The sequence below is a fragment of the Lepidochelys olivacea genome, assembly GCF_965140295.1.
Source record: "Lepidochelys olivacea isolate rLepOli2 genome assembly, chromosome: 2".
NCBI classification, from domain to species: Eukaryota; Metazoa; Chordata; order Testudines; family Cheloniidae; genus Lepidochelys; species Lepidochelys olivacea.
This window is the reverse complement of record NC_140412.1, coordinates 175,255,787-175,272,796: the sequence shown is the minus strand read 5'-3', so window position 1 is coordinate 175,272,796 and position 17,010 is coordinate 175,255,787. Positions and strand designations below refer to the sequence as shown.

At 44.0% G+C, this 17,010-nt stretch overlaps 1 protein-coding gene and 1 long non-coding RNA gene across 5 annotated transcripts in view; one reads left to right on the top strand and one right to left on the bottom strand.

The window, feature by feature from the left end:
* Nucleotides 1-1,090, bottom strand: part of TPK1 (thiamin pyrophosphokinase 1) — a 492,286-nt gene extending 491,196 nt beyond the window's left edge. Inside the window, exons 1-2 of one of the 4 annotated variants that reach the window (XM_084620669.1) lie at nucleotides 964-1,090; nucleotides 157-213 (exon numbers count right to left, since the gene is read on the bottom strand). In XM_084620669.1, the coding sequence (XP_084476795.1) occupies nucleotides 157-199 (43 nt within the window). In that variant the 5' untranslated portion in view covers nucleotides 200-213; nucleotides 964-1,090. The remainder of the gene's footprint in view (nucleotides 1-156; nucleotides 214-963) is intronic. The other 3 variants (XM_084620671.1, XM_084620668.1, XM_084620670.1) reach the window with 3 other exon arrangements.
* Nucleotides 1,091-1,289: 199 nt separating this feature from the next.
* Nucleotides 1,290-15,102, top strand: LOC311516520. Its single transcript, XR_014710430.1, has 3 exons — nucleotides 1,290-1,426; nucleotides 11,698-12,254; nucleotides 14,253-15,102. It is a non-coding gene; the product is annotated as an uncharacterized lncRNA (long non-coding RNA).
* The last annotated feature ends 1,908 nt before the right edge of the window (nucleotides 15,103-17,010 follow it).

The following is a 17,010-nucleotide window of genomic DNA, read 5'->3' as shown; positions in this document are numbered from 1 at the left end:
TAGGCCTTATGTTATTAACCTTTCGAAATAATAGATGATAATCGAGCTGTCCTTCAAACCAAGAACGTAATTCTTATTGTTGTGCACACAAAATATACTTATTTGCAGGGTAAAGACTCTTGAAAGAGATTTAAACAGTAAGAAGAGGTACAATACCAGTGGGAAGGAGACATTCCAGCGGAGTAAACACACGTTCCATAGCTTATTAACTTTCTGCTTTTAAAAAACAAAAACACAGAAAATGGTGGGTTAAAAAGATTCCAAGCTCTTGCAAACCTCAGCTGTCAATTAAACCTCGCTTATTTTACTGGCGTATTCTTGAAAAAGCACAGTTCAAGTTTACTCTAAGCGGAGGAAATTTACAGACCCATATTTGTTTTCCAAAGAAATAAACAAAGCTTTAAAAGCGTTTTTGGCTGAGCTGCGGGTAACTTGCAGCACGCAGGGCGAGCCCGTTTCAATGGGGGAGGGGGAATTAAGCCACCAGCACATTTGGCTCTTGCCAAAACCGGATACATTTCGCCACACGGCGCCAGAGCTTAAAGCCAGCGCACAGCGAGCAGTAGCTGGGAAGGAGGAACCACGAGCATCCTCTGTTTACTGAGCTGAAACAGCTGCTTTTAGCTGCAAACTCGGCTAGTAAACTGGGAGGAGGGCTCCACGTTTAGAGCTGAAAGGCAGGAGAAGAGAAGGCAGAGGTCTGGCGGGGGGGCGTGGTGTTCTCACCTAGGAGCCTGTACCCCACTGGGGGGGAGGAGAGGGATGAGTAGGTCTCCCCCCCCCCCCCCCAACGAAGCAAAGGGTGACAAGAGGCGCCTGGGAGGCAGCAGTAATAGCGGGGGCTGCGGAGCACGTGGGTTTCAGCCTCGGAAGCAGCAGCAGCAGCTGCTGACCGTGCAGCGCTCCCTGCACCAGGCGCGCGCAGGAGGGCGGGCTGGGAGCGGGGCGCTGGCGCCGGGGTACCTGAGACTCCGTTGCCTGCGGCTGCTGCGGGGGCCTGGCGCTGGGGCGGGCGCGTGCAGGTGCCCGGGCGGGGGAGAAGCGAGGAGAAGAGAAGAGAAGGGAAGGGAAGGGAAGGGGAGGAACGGCGATGGCATCGATTCCGGCACGGATCCGTTGCTCCGCGATCGATTTAGAACGGCGGCGGCAGCGGCCGGAAGAGCGAGCGGGAGAGTGGCCAGCCCAGCCCAGCCCAGCCCGGGCAGCGAGCGGGAGGATGCGTGCAGGGGGCAGGGAGTGCGACTGCAGCTGTCCTCGCAGGCTGAGCACCTTTCTCTGCTGCTGCGGACTCCAGTGGGAGCGGCAGGTGCCCAGCCCCTGCGAGATAATCCCTGGGCTGTGCATTTTAGATGCCTGACTGCAGGCGTTCACCCACCTCTGAGACTTTTGCCCCCCCCCCCCCCCCGGCTAAGCTGTAAAGAGAGAGGTGGCAGCTCTTTTTATTTATGCTCTGTCCTCTTGCATGAACGCGTTACTAACCCCGCACGCACGCACGCATAATGATGGTTTTAGCACAGTGTTATGTTACGTTTCTCGTTGATTGGGCGTTTTGTGCGCACACTGTGCCTGGGGCTGGCTAGACCATGTGGAGTGATTTCTTGGCCATTTGGGGGCACTAGGAATTTGCACTGGCTTGTAAATGTTATATTTTTGTTTTTGCGGGGAGGGGAGAATGGGAGACTTAGCTTTCAAGGGAAAATACTAAGCTCCACATTCAAGCTGTAAAGAAAGACAGCAAAAGGACAACAGCTGCAAAAAGAACAGGGGTGCTTTAATAGCAAAGGCAACTCAGATTTTCTTGCATCATCTATAATAGTGTAGGATAAAACCCCTGAGAACAGCATGCTGAAGAGTGAGGCAGTGATCTAGTTCGGCTCTCTGTAAAATCAAGTCAGAGCAGCTTTCCACCGCAACCCCTGCCAACAAACAAAAAGTCATAGAAGAAATAGCTGCAGAAAAAGGGTTGCAAATCATACAGAAAAGCTGTTGCTGATGTTTGAATATTTTATATTTTTTCAGTTAGTGTCATTACTGGATGTGTGTAACAAAAAACAACTTGGTAAGAGAAAATTGTGGGAGAGCCCATTAGGTTTTTATTTCTCTTGAACTAGATTTGGGCAGAGTGATATTTTGAGGGGGGGGGGAAGTTTATTAAATAAAGCTGGGGGACTGCAAAGAACAGTTTTAAAAGCATTGCATTAAGATGTGAGGAAGTACACTTCTGGGATAACAGATTGCAAGATCTCTGGGACAAAAACTGTCTGTGTTTGATTCTGCAAACACTATAAGCTATATAATATAAGGCATGGTCCATTGACTTCAATCTAAGTACTTATATTGCTCTCATCACTGTAGTATTTGAATGTTACAGTCATTAATGGACTTATTTCTTCAGAATATCCCTGTGAGACAGGGAAGTACTAACTCCATTTTAGAGATTGAGATCAGAGGCACTGGGTAGATTAAGTGACCTGTCCAAGGTCACACAGGAGGGCTGTGGCTGAGCTGAGAATTTATCTCAGATCTAAAGTCCCAGTTGAGTGCTTTATCCCACTAGGGAGGCCATCCTAACCTATTAGGACTGTTTAGGGTGGTATACTCTTTGGGCCTGATCTAAAGTGCATGGAAGTGTATGAAGGGCTTTCACTGATTTTGATGGGCTTTGGCTTAGGGTTTATAGCCAGTAGTAAGTCTGTGTTTAATAAAGAGCCTGACTGTGCACAGGCTTACAGGTCATCAGTGCTTAAATTAATAACAATATTGTAGGTCTGTGTTGCTCTGAGTTGTAAAGCTGAATATATTAAGATAACTTCAGATGTGTACGGGTTGATATAACAAGTGATTATATAATGGCTAATGCTAATAAAAATCAATTTAAAATCTAAAGGTGGTTTTAAAAAAAAAACCACTTTCCTTTGTATTAACTTTCCCAAACAAATGGAGGTGTTGCATGAAACAAATGAGAGAAACCATCATGCTTAATTACAAAAAAAACTACCAATACCTGTTAAAAACATTCTGGTTTAGCAAAAAGAAAAGGAGGACTTGTGGCACCTTAGAGACTAACCAATTTATTTGAGCATAAGCTTTCGTGAGCTACAGCTCACTTCATCGGATGCATACTGTGAAAAGTGTAGAAGATCTTTTTATATACACACAAAGCATGAAAAAATACCTCCTCCCACCCCAGTCTCCTGCTGGTAATTGCTTATCTAAAGTGATCACTCTCCTTACAATGTGTATGATAATCAAGTTGGGCCATTTCCAGCACAAATCCAGGTTTTCTCACCCCCCCCCCCCCACAAACCCACTCTCCTGCTGGTAATAGCTTATCTAAAGTGACCACTCTCCTTACAGTGTGTATGATAATCAAGGTGGGCCATTTCCAGCACAAATCCAGGGTTTAACAAGAATGTCTGGGGGGGAGGGGGGGAGGAAAAAACAAGGGGAAATAGGTTACCTTACATAATGACTTAGCCACTCCCAGTCTCTGTTCAAGCCTAAGATAATTGTATCAAATTTGCAAATGAATTCCAATTCAACAGTTTCTCGCTGGAGTCTGGATTTGAAGTTTTTTTGTTGTAATATCACAACTTTCATGTCTGTAATTCCGTGACCAGAGAGATTGAAGTGTTCTCCGACTGGTTTATGAATGTTATAATTCTTGACATCTGATTTGTGTCCATTTATTCTTTTACGTAGAGACTGTCCAGTTTGACCAATGTACATGGCAAATGGGCATTGCTGGCCCATGATGGTATATATCACATTGGTGGATGTGCAGGTGAATGAGCCTCCGAAAGTGTGGCTGATGTTGTTAGGCCCTGTGATGGTGTCCCCTGAATAGATCTGTGGGCACAGTTGGCAACGGGCTTTGTTGCAAGGATAGGCTTCTGGGTTAGTGGTTCTGTTGTGTGGTATGTGGTTGCTGGTGAGTATTTGCTTCAGGTTGGGGGGCTGTCTGTGGGCAAGGACTGGCCTGTCTCCCAAGATTTGTGAGAGTGTTGGGTCATCCTTCAGGATAGGTTGTAGATCCTTAATAATGCGTTGGAGGGGTTTTAGTTGGGGACTGAAGGTGACGGCTAGTGGTATTCTGTTATTTTCTTTGTTAGGCCTGTCCTGTAGTAGGAGACTTCTGGGAACTCTTCTGACTCTATCAATCTGTTTCTTCACTTCCGCAGGGGTATTGTAGTTGTAAGAATGCTTGAGAGAGATCTTGTAGGTGTTTGTCTCTGTCTGAGGGGTTGGAGCAAATGCGGTTGTATCGCAGAGCATGGCTGTAGACGATGGATCGTGTGGTGTGGTCAGGGTGAAAGCTGGAGGCATGTAGGTAGGAATAGCGGTCAGTGGGTTTCCGGTATAGGGTGGTGTTTATATGACCATCGTTTATTAGCACTGTAGTGTCCAGGAAGTGGATCTCTTGTGTGGACTGGACCAGGCTGAGGTTGATGGTGGGATGGAAATTGTTGAAATCATGGTGGAATTCCTCAAGAGCTTCTTTTCCATGGGTCCAGATGATGAAGATGTCATCAGTATAGCACAAGAAGAGTAGGGGCATTAGGGGACGAGAGCTGAGGAAGCGTTGTTCTAAGTCAGCCATAAAAATGTTGGCATACTGTGGGGCCATGCGGGTACCCATAGCAGTGCCGCTGATCTGAAGGTATACATTGTCCCCAAATGTAAAATAGTTATGGGTAAGGACAAAGTCACAAAGTTCAGCCACCAGGTTAGCCGTGACATTATCGGGGATAGTGATCCTGACGGCTTGTAGTCCATCTTTGTGTGGAATGTTGGTGTAGAGGGCTTCTACATCCATAGTGGCCAGGATGGTGTTATCAGGAAGATCACCGATGGATTGAAGTTTCCTTAGGAAGTCAGTGGTGTCTCGAAGGTAGCTGGGAGTGCTGGTAGCGTAGGGCCTGAGGAGGGAGTCTACATAGCCAGACAATCCTGCTGTCAGGGTGCCAATGCCTGAGATGATGGGGCGCCCAGGATTTCCAGGTTTATGGATCTTGGGTAGTAGATAGAATATCCCAGGTCGGGGTTCCAGGGGTTTCTGGTTTAGGATTCTTTGTATGATTGTGCAGTCAACCTACAAATAATAACTATCATCCTAAACTATTAAAACTAAAATAATCTGGGGCCTAAGGTTGCAATTCTATAACTGGACTCCTGCATCTGCGTGGAAGTCTGTTGTCTTCAGGGGGATTCTGTGCAGGCATAAAGGAGCACCAATTGCAGGATCAGGACCTGGATTACTGTATCCTTTCTGAGATTTACTTTTTTCAATGCTTTTGGCTTGGATCATGAAACGACTTCACATGAAAGGTTTTGGTCCTAGTCAGTTTCATTTTCTAGTTTCCCTGCACTCACAATACAGAAGGATGATCTTTAAATCTAAATAAGCATATTTTCATTTATATTTAAGAAAGTCATGGAAACTGTTTTCATTTAAGATTGGGTTTTGTAAATATATGCAAAATATATAATAACAGAAAAACAAACAGCATGAGGCCTCAAGTATCTGACAATGTCTCTTTAAATTTAACTTTTAAAAGGTTCTGGATGGTTTTGTCATTGCTCTTTGAGGCCCTGAAAATATGGCTTTTAGTTGCCATCTTTTAGATCGGTGTCTGATTTTGCTGATATTTTAGAGCTGGTTGTCCTGTAACAAATGCCCTTTCTTATTCTATGTTACTTCTTAATATCACCTACCATCTCTTTCTTTTTTGAGTTCTCAGTGTGTTTTCCTGGGGTTCAAGTCCTGCTTTGGCTGGCAGCTTCTCAGAGGAAATATAAGATTGCTCTTTTTTGGACAATTTAGAGGAATTATACTGAGCCCTGCAGTAGAGGGCAGCAAAGGAACATGGCTCAAGGAGTGAGCTGGCAGTTGCTATTTTCAAGTTTGTTAGTTGCATTTATTTCCTAGAAGAACAGAGACTGTTGAAGCAATCTGGGGCTCCTGCAAACCCATTCAATGGGAATACCTTACTCCAGGATTTAACACGCCACCTTCTCTTCCATTCAAACTCTATATTATGTTGGTTCAGGGGCCGTGTCAGAGAAGAGAAATAGGTAATAGATGCACTGGGGAAATTAAGAAAGGCAAATTAAGTGAACAGAGGTTTCCAGTTAAACTGGAGGATAATGGAGCTATTATGCCCAATATAAAGGAAACAGCATCCCAGTCCCCTAGAGATATTGAGCTCTCAGTTATGACGCAGCCAGTGCTGCGTAACACATGGACCTGAAGCATGGTCAAAAACTCACTGCCCCTAGCGGTGGACCCCATTAACAGACTCCAGTGGCTTTAGGTTTGGTAACATAGGTATGTCTACACAGCAAAGAAAAACCCGCGGTTAGCCCATGGCAGCCAGTTCAGGCTCACAGGGCTCGGCCTGTTTCATTGCTGTGCAGACTTCCGGCTCAGGCTGGAACCTGAGCTCTGGGACCCTCCCACCTACCAGGGTCCTAGAGTCTGGGCCTCAGCCCAAGCCCAGAAGTCTACACAGCACTGAAACAGCCCCGCAGCCTGAGACTCCGCAAGCCCGAATCAGTTGGTACAGGCCCACTGTGAGTTTCTCTTTGCTGTGTAGACGTACCCATTGTCTTTGGAAAAGGATGTAGCCTTTAGGTATTTTGATCTTTCAGGTGTGTTCTCCAGCAGTTTGCAAAGACGTTAAGAATAAAGATTAAAATCTTCACACAAATTTTACTCCTCAAAGTTAGCAAGGAACTCAGGGCAGTGGTAGATGGAGTGCTCATCTTGAAGAAGTGGGGGTGGGGTGGGAAACAGATGCAGTCTGGAAGCATTTTAATGAAAGATATTAAAAAATGGTGACGGACTTACTTTACACTACACATACCAGCAAGGTCATCCCCATGACAGCCCTTAGGAACAAATCCCCTCCCTATTTCAAATTGTCTTCCCACTCTTGAGATTCTATATTTCAAACAAAGGATCGGAACTGGACAGGATTTTGGAGCATATCAACATCATTCTTTAAACAGGTTAAAGAGCAAATTTTACAGAGGCTGAGTATGCTGCTTCCCACAACATACCTGGCTCGGAGCAATAGAATGAATGGTAATTCATACCTTGCTACCGCAGCCTCTGTGGTGCCTCTGCTCTCATCCTCTTATTTAACATTCTCATTGTCTTTTTTCTTTCAGTTTTGATGATAGTTTTCTCAACCATAGATCAAGTGATTCATTCTCTCCTGATGTTGCTTCTGTTTCACAAACATCTGAATCAACCTTTCTGAGAACAGTTTTCTGTCTGTCCTCAGCGGCTAATCTGTCCAGCTGATGTGAAGTGCTGGTTTGGAACAGCATGCCTTTTTGTCTCCCTCTTGTTTGTCTTTTCTGCCCCCCTTTCACCAGTTTTCTGCTGCTGTTTCTGTCCTATATTTGTCCCCCTCAAGTTCTGCTCCTCTCCATTTGTCTTCCTTTACCTCTTCTACTTTCATTCCTTCTCTACTTTCCCTAGGGTGACCAGACAGCAAGTGTGAAAAATTGGGAAGGGGGTGGAAGGTAACAGGAGCCTATATAAGAAAGAAAAATCATGACTGTCCCTATAAAATTGGGACATCTAGTCACCCCAACTTTCCCTCCTTCACTGAGTTCTTTTTCTGTTCCTGGGAGTATGTCTACACTGCATCTAGAAATGAACCTCCCTACCTGGCCCCACAGAATTGTGGTGGTGGGGCTCGCACTAGCGTGCTCAAAAAGTAGCTATAACATATACACAGCTATTTTTAGCGCAATAGGAAGAGCTGCGCTACATCAAGTCTGGGAGGCTCCATCCCAGATGCAATGTAGACATATCCTGAAAGATCCAAGTGTAATGGTCAACTGCCTGCCAGCCATTGTTGTAACAAAAAGAAATGGAGGACTTGTGGCACCTTAGAGACTAACAAATTTATTTGAGCATAAGCTTTCGTGAGCTACAGCTCACTTCATCGGATGCATTCAGTGGAAAATACAGTGGGGAGATTTATATATATAGAGAACATGAAACAATGGGTGTTACCATACACACTGTAACGAGAGTGATCACTTAAGGGGAGCTATTACCAGCAGGAGAGTGGGGGCGGAGAAAAACCTTTTGTAGTGAAAATCAAGGTGGGCCATTGCCAGCAGTTGACAAGAACATCTGAGGAACAGTTGCCGGGGGGGGGGGGGGGGGCAGGGGGAATAAACATGGGGAAATAGTTTTACTTTGTGTAATGAAACATACACTCCCATTCTCTATTCAAGCCTAAGTTAATTGTATCCAGTTTGCAAATTCATTCCAATTCAGCAGTCTCTCGTTGGAGTCTGTTTTTGAATTTTTTTTGTTGTAATATTGTGACTTTTAAGTCTGTAATCAAGTGACCAGGAAAATTAAAGTGTTCTCCGACTGGTTTTTGAACGTTATAATTCTTGATGTCTGATTTGTGTCCATTTATTCTTTTACATAGAGACAGTCCAGTTTGACCAATGTCCATGGCAGAGGGGCATTGCTGGCACATGATGGCATATATCACATTGGTAGATGTGCAGGTGAACGAGCCTCTGATATTGTGGCTGATGTGATTAGGCCCTATGATGGTGTCCCCTGAATAGATATGTGGACACGGTTGGCAATGGGCTTTGTTGCAAGGATAGGTTCCTGGGTTAGTGGTTCTGTTGTGTGATGTGTGGTTGCTGGTGAGTATTTGCTTCAGGTTGGGGGGCTGTCTGTAAGCAAGGACTGGCCTGTCTCCCAAGATCTGTGAGAGTGATGGGTCGTCCTTCAAGATAGGTTGTAGATCCTTGATGATGCGTTGGAGACGTTTTAGTTGGGGGTTGAAGGTGATGGCTAGTGGCGTTCTGTTATTTTCTTTGTTGGCCTGTCCTGTAGTAGGTGACTTCTGGGTACTCTTCTGGCTCTGTCAATCTGTTTCTTCACTTCCGCAGGGGGGTATTGTAGTTGTAAGAATGCTTGATAGAGATCTTGTAGGTGTTTCTCTCAGTCTGAGGGGTTGGAGCAAATGCAGTTGTATCGTAGAGCTTGCTGTAGACAATGGATCATGTGGTGTTGTCTGGATGAAAGCTGGAGGCATGTAGGTAGGAATAGCGGTCAGTACGTTTCCTTAAGTGATCATTTTCATTACAGTGTGTATGGTAACACCCATTGTTTCATGTTCTCTATGTATATAAAATCTCCACACTGTATTTTCCACTGAATGCATCCGATGAAGTGAGCTGTAGCTTACGAAAGCTTATGCTCAAATAAATTTGTTAGTCTCTAAGGTGCCACAAGTACTCCTTTTCTTTTTGCAAATACAGACTAACACAGCTGCTACTCTGAAACCTGTCATTATGCAAGGCACTGAATTTAGCCATATGGAGTGGAAATCTATCAACTTCATGAAAAAACTCATACAGATACAGACAGACATCATCTTCCTTTCTGAATGCAAACAGATGGACATCATACCAAAAGGACTGAAGGTAAAAAATCCATTACAATTTACATACCACACAGACTATGCTGACAGCTTGTGCCACACGCTCTCATAGAAACTGCGGAACCACCTGATCAACATCCTCTACAGCAAACAGGGAAAGATTAAGAATGAGCTCTCAAAACTGGATACTCTCATAAAAAAACAACCTTCCACACAAACTTCCTCGTAGCTGGACTTTACAAAAACTAGACAAGCCATTTACAACACACACTTTGCTTCTCTACAAAAGAAAAAGGACACTAAACTATCTAAACTACTACATGCCACAAGGGGCCACAACAGTGGTTTCCTTAACCCACCCAGCAATACTGTAAATCTATCCAACTATACTCTTAGCCCAGCAGAAGAATCTGTCCTATCTCGGGGCCTCTCCTTCTGCCCCTCCACCCCCACGAACATGTTACAGTTCTGTGGTGACCTAGAATCCTATTTTCGATGTCTCCGACTCAAGGAATATTTCCAACACGCCTCTGAACAACATACTAACCCACAGAGACCTTCCTACCAAAACTACAAAAAGAAGGATTCTGGGTGGACTCCTCCTGAAGGTCGAAACAACAGACTGGACTTCTACATAGAGTGCTTCCGCTGATATGCATGGGCTGAAATTGTGGAAAAGCAGCATCACTTGCCCCATAACCTCAGCTGTACAGAACACAATGCCATCCACAGCCTCAGAAACAATTCTGACATCATAATCAAAAAGGCTGACAAAGGAGGTGCTGTCGTCATCATGAATAGGTCGGAATATGAATGAGAGGCTGCTAGGCCCCTCTCCAACACCACTTTCTACAAGCCATTACCCTCTGATCCCACTGAGGGTTACCAAAAGAAACTACAGCACTTGCTCAAGAAATTCCCTGAAAAAGCACAAGAACAAATCCGCACAGACACACCCCTGGAACCCCAACCTGGGGTATTCTATCTGCTACCCAAGATCCATAAACCTGGAAATCCTGGACGCCCTATCATCTCAGGCATTGGCATCCTGACAGCAGGATTGTCTGGCTATGTAGACGCCCTCCTCAGGCCCTACGCTACCAGCACTCCCAGCTACCTTCAAGACACCACTGACTTCCTGAGGAAACTACAATCCATCGGTGATCTTCCTGAAAACACCATCCTGGCCACTATGGATGTAGAAGCCCTCTACGGCAACATTCCACACAAAGATGGACTACAAGCCATCAGGAACAGTATCCCCGATAATGTCACGGCAAACCTGGTGGCTGAACTTTGTGACTTTGTCCTCACCCATACTGTTTCACATTTGTGAACAATGTATACCTTCAAATCAGCGGTACTGCTATGGGTACCCACATGGCCCCACAGTATGCCAACATTTTTATGGCTGATTTAGAACAATGCTTCCTCAGCTCTCATCCCCTAATGCCCCTACTCTACTTGCACTACACTGATGACATCTTCATCATCTGGACCCATGGAAAAGAAGTCTTGAGGAATTCCACCATGATTTCAACAATTTCCATCCCACCTTCAACCTCAGCCTGGACCAGTCCACACAAGAGATCCATTTCCTGGATACTACGGTGCTAATAAGTGATGGTCACATAAACACCACCCTATACCGGAAATCTACTGACCGCTATTCCTACCTACATGCCTCCAGCTTTCATCCAGACCACACCACACGATCCATTGTCCCCCCTCGCTCTCCTGCTGGTTATAGCTCACCTTAAGTGATCACTCTCATTACAGTGTGTATGGTAACACCCATTGTTTCATGTTCTCTGTGTATATAAAATCTCCCCACTGTATTTTCCACTGAATGCATCCGATGAAGTGAGCTGTAGCTCATGAAAGCTTATGCTCAAATAAATTTGTTGGTCTGTAAGGTGCCACAAGTACTCCTTTTCTTTTTGCGAATACAGACTAACACGGCTGCTACTCTGAAACCTGTTGTAAGAAAGAAACTGTATCTCTTTCTAACTGCTCGTATTGTAATGTAAGATTTATCACAAGGGAAGTGTTACAGGGGAAATCAGTCATGAGTAAGTGGGCTGAGAAAGGGACCTTTCAATCCCTTCAGCATGTGCAAGAATTTGTAAGGAAACATACTTTATCTGCATGCTCTGCTGCAAGGAAGGGGAGGACTCATGCTATCCAATCTTCCTTCTTGCTGATTGATGGGCTTTTTGAAAAAACGATCATCTTACTTGGGTGCACCTCTTTTATCCAACAGAATCTCAAGCTCTTTAGGAGTTAACGCAGCAGCAGCAGTCCCTTGATTCGAGGATGATCTCAACCACAGATTTACATTCAGAGTTAACTTTACAGGAATCAGTTCACTCAACAGTGAAATGCCATCACCTCTAGGGTGAAACTTGACAGTTATCTAACAGAGAACAGCAACAGTATCACGCAGTTCAGGACAGAAAGAAAGAGAAATACAGTGTCCCACTGAACACTGCAAAGGACATTTTATGTAGACAAAATGTGCAGAAAGTACCATGTGTCCTTTAATGACAACAAGCATACAGGCCACTGATTTTGCAGTAGCTCTGAAAAACCAAGCTTCTCCAGCAGCATCCTGCACCTTATCACTATACTTGGACATCAGTTTAATATTCCAAAGTAAGAGCATCACCTAATGACCACCAGCACCACTTCCCACTGCACAGAGGAGGTCCTTCATTAAGTACAGACTCTGGTTAGCGTAGAAGATTAACATCCCTGGTTATCATAGAAGATTTGGCAAGATTTCCTCCCCCTTTTCAACTGGACTATCAAAGCTAAAAGGTGGGTTTTTTTCTACTGTTTATGTCCTTCCGCGGCCCCCAATACTTTGGAAGAGCATTGAGAGGTTGCTGCTGTGAGGCTGCTCAAGGGTGCAGTTGGTGGAGGGGTGCCTAAAAAGTAGAGGTTTGGGGGTTTTCTTTCCTTTGGTTTAGTTAGAAGGGAAGAATCTTGGGAAGGGTGTAAAGCTCTACCCTACATAAGAAAATACCTTAAACAGACAATAGAATTAATATCTGATAGAGGAAGTTGATTGTGAGAAAACGTTATGGGGAGAATTCATGGACCCTTTAAAATTTTCCTGATAACTAGTCAGTTCAGGCCACGGACTCAAAACATTTCCCCTTCTCTTAGTTTTGCACAGCTTTAGTGAGCTGGCATTTATAAGAAGACACTGGTTTTTTGTTTTTTGGTTTTTGTTTAAATCAGAACTATGTTTAATTTTGGATACATAAGACTTCGGGTGGACCAATTTTGTTTATGAAAACTATCAGGTGGGCAGTTGCCACAGAATGCAGTTGCTGCATCATTAACACTGCTCTTTAGTGTTACTAAAACCATTCAAACAGGAAGAGCTGCAGGACGATTAGTAAGGAGGTTCTATTTACATAGAAATGTACAGCAGCCCCAGAGGTCCTTCAAGCTTGAGGCTTGCTGGTTGGCTAGTATGAAGAAATTTGCACTGATGCTGCCTGTGCTATTCCTATTTAGCTGAACAGAGAAATTCAGTCTTCATGGCTGTCAGTCTGACACCCCCAGCCCACTTTGAAAGTAAAAGTGAAGAATATTTTCCCCTTCTTTTCCTTTAAAATAATCCCACAGTTAAAATGGAGCTGCCTGGGAAGAGTTCATTCCAGCGTCTTTATGTAGAATAATCTGGTTAGGAATGATTAGCCCGATCAGCTGTCTGATTATCTGAACATCCCTAAATGCTTTATAATTCAAAAAGTGCAAACATCAGAAGATAAATAGGATGCTTTATTATAGATATTATATCTGTGCAACTCTCCTGTGTCAACCATTTAAATCTCCACAATTTCCTGAAACAGCATTTTGAGAGGTACGATAATTCAGAGAAGAAACACCCACAAATAGACAGTCAATCCCTGCCAGCCAAAAACTGGGTAACACAAACAGCTTTCAAGTCCATCTCCTAGATCAGCACTGGAGCCAACTTCCAAGTCATTCTGAGTCTCCTTAGCAGATAGAACCTTTCATGCAGATTAAAAAACGTTAAGTGCAATCAGTTGCTGCAGTGGTGGATTGCTCACCAAAGGTAAATCTTGTGGATTATTTTAGGTCACACAATTGAGTAGGAAAGAGCAGTGGAACATAATCCTGTGACCACTGGGTAGGTCCCTGAGCCAGAAGACCTGGGTTCTGTTCTGTGTTCTGCCACTGACTCATGCTGTGACCTTAGCAAGTCAATTAACCATTCTGTAAAATGGAGTTAATAAAGCATACCCCACTCTTTAAAAGCAGACAAAAGCACTATATAAATGCTTATTAATGAACGAATAAAGGGAAGTCTTAGTCTATTAGTTGATTGTATAAGAATCAGGGGGGAAAGCCATTTACTAAGGGCTAATCTACACTAGAAACATTACAGCAGCGCCGCTGCACCAATGCAGTTGCACTACTGTAGCATGTAGGGTGAAGACACTGTATGCCAACGGGGAAAGAACTCTCCCATCAGCATAATAAAACCACCTCCATGAGAGGCAGCACCTATCTTGGCGGGAGCAGCTCTCCTGCCAACATAGCGCTATCCACACCAGCGCTTAGGTCAGTGTAACTCATGTCGCTCTAGCGGGTGGCTTATTTACACCCCTGAGTGACATACGTTATATTGACAAAACCCTAAGACAACCAGTAATAATGTTCTGTGGTAAAGATCTGTCAAGGCAACTTTCCGAAAGAAGAGGATGATATTCTTATGGATAAGTAGTATAGCTTTTAACACTATAATGCTTTTTTCACAAAACCAACTCCGGTCTACAGACGACTGGGGCCATTGTCCGCAGATGGCATCTTACACTTTTCGGACATGTCGTGAGAAGGCCAGAGGATGTTCCTGCAAACGCCGTTCTTCAGGGGGGCTTGTAACATCCGGGATAAAATTCCACTTGCCAAGGGGTGGAGGCGGCCCAGCAGCTGAGCCCCTATCACACAGGTTCATCAAGTTTGTTCCAGTGTTGGACTCTCAGGCTGTCAAGCCCTTGAGCAGCGAACAATTGCTACAGCCAACTGTTCAGCTAAGTGTTGAAGAAGACGACCTATGAGAAGTGTGGAAAGTGATATATGGTGATCTCTGAGGCAGAAGATCTGGATTCGATTCCTGATGCTGCTCAGTAGATTTGCTGTGGTTTTAGGCAAACTAGTTATGTAATCTAGCTAGGAATTGATGAGATGCCCCTTCACTGTGATGTCTAAGCACAAGAATTAAGACATAAGAATATTCCAGAGAAATGCTGTAAAAGACTCTTTTCTGCCTATTGCTGTTACTTAAAAGGAGGGTATTCTTTTGGTTTTTTGGGTGTATAAATTTTGTCTGAGAAATTTTTGCCTCAGTGCAGAAAGGCCAATGTAATGAACTGTTTTGCATTTTCCTCTTAACACCTGTCTCTGACTCAATCTAATTTCTTGTGGCAATATATTCCACAGTCTAGGACAGTGATACTCAGACCTCAGTGGTTCAGGAGCCAACTTAGCAATCAACATTACCCAAAAGAGCCACAGTAGTGTGAATTCATTGGTTCATTTACTATATATTACATATTATTCTCACAGCAAAATGACTGACCAAGTAGTGTTATTTTATCAACTATAATTGGTTAATAACCTAGTAAAAGCATCCTGATTGGTTAATAATTAAATCTCACTGTGTTTTAATATCATGTGCTGCAAAGAGCCACATTAAAAAACCACTTGCCGTGCAGGAGCCTCAGTCTAAGTATCACTGGTCTAGGACCTTTCACCAAAAATGCCTTGCCTCTGGTTCTTGACAGCTTCACCTCAAGCCTTGATAGTGGCTCTATCCCTGGCAAGTATAGTTCTCTCACTGGCCAGTAGATTCATAGATATTTAGGTCAGAAGGGACCATTATGATCATCTAGTCTGACCTCCTGCACAACGCAGGTCATAGAATTTCACCCACCACTCCTGCAAAAAAACCTCACACCTATATCTGTGCTATTTAAGTCCCCAAATCATAGTTTAAAGACTTCAAGGAGCAGAGAATCCTCCAGCAAGGGACCCGTGCCCCATGCTACAGAGGAAGGCAAAAAACCTCCAGGGCCTCTTCCAATCTGCCCTGGAGGAAAGTTCCTTCCGGGCCCCAAATATGGTGATCAGCTAAACCCTGAGCATATGGGCAAGATTCATCAGCCAGATACCCAGGAAAGAATTTTCTGTAGTAACTCGGATCCCACCCCACCTAATATCCCATCACAGGCCATTGGGCCTATTTACCATGAATATTTAATTACCAAAACCATGTTATCCCATCATACCATCTCCTCCATAAACTTATCGAGTTTAATCTTAAAGCCAGATAGGTCTTTTGCCCCCACTGCTTCCCTTGGAAGGCTATTCCAAAACTTCACTCCTCTGATGGTCTGATGGTTAATTTCTAGTCTAAATTTCCTGGTGGCCAGTTTATATCCATTTGTTCTTGTGTCCACATTGGTACTGAGCTTAAATAATTGCTCTCCCTCTCCGGTATTTATCCCTCTGATATATTTATAGAGAGCAATCATATCTCCCCTCAACCTTGTTTTAGTGAGGCTAAACAAGCCAAGCTCCTTGAGTCTCCTTTCATAAGACAAGTTTCCTATTCCTCGGATCATCCTAGTAACCCTTCTCTGTACCTGTTCCAGTTTGAATTCATCCTTCTTAAACATGGGAGACCAGAACTGCACACAGTATTCCAGGTGAGGTCTCACCAGTGCCTTGTATAACGGTACTAAAATCTCCTTATCCCTACTGGAAATACCTCTCCTGATGCATCCCAAGATCGCAGTAGCTTTTTTCACAGCCATATCACATTGGCGCCTCATAGTCATCCTATGATCAACCAATACTCCAAGGTCCTTTTCCTCCTCCGTTACTTCTAATTGATGCGTCCCTAGCTTATAACTAAAATTCTTGTTATTAATCCCTAAATGCATGACCTTACAATTCTCACTATTAAATTTCATCCTATTACTATTACTCCAGTTTACAAGGTCATCCAGATCCTCCTGTAGGATATCCCTGTCCTTCTCTAAATTGGCAATACCTCCCAGCTTTGTATCATCCACAAACTTTATTAGCACACTCCCACTTTTTGTGCCGAGGTCAGTAATAAAAAGATTAAATAAGATTGGTCCCAAAACCGATCCTTGAGGAACTCCACTGGTAACCTCTCTCCAGCCTGACAGTTCACCTTTCAGTAGGACCCGTTGTAGTCTCCCCTTTAACCAATTCCTTATCCACCTTTCAGTTTTCCTATTGATCCCCATCTTATCCAATTTAACTAATAATTCCCCATGTGGCACAGTATCAAACGCCTTACTGAAATCTAGGTAAATTAGATCCACTGCGTGTCCTTTGTCTAAAAAATCTGTTACTTTCTCAAAGGAGGAGATCAGGTTGGTTTGGCACGATCTACCTTTTGTAAAACCATGTTGTATTTTGTCCCATTTACCATTGACTTCAATGTCCTTAACTACCTTCTCCTTCAAAATTTTTTCCAAGACCTTGCATGCTACAGCTGTCA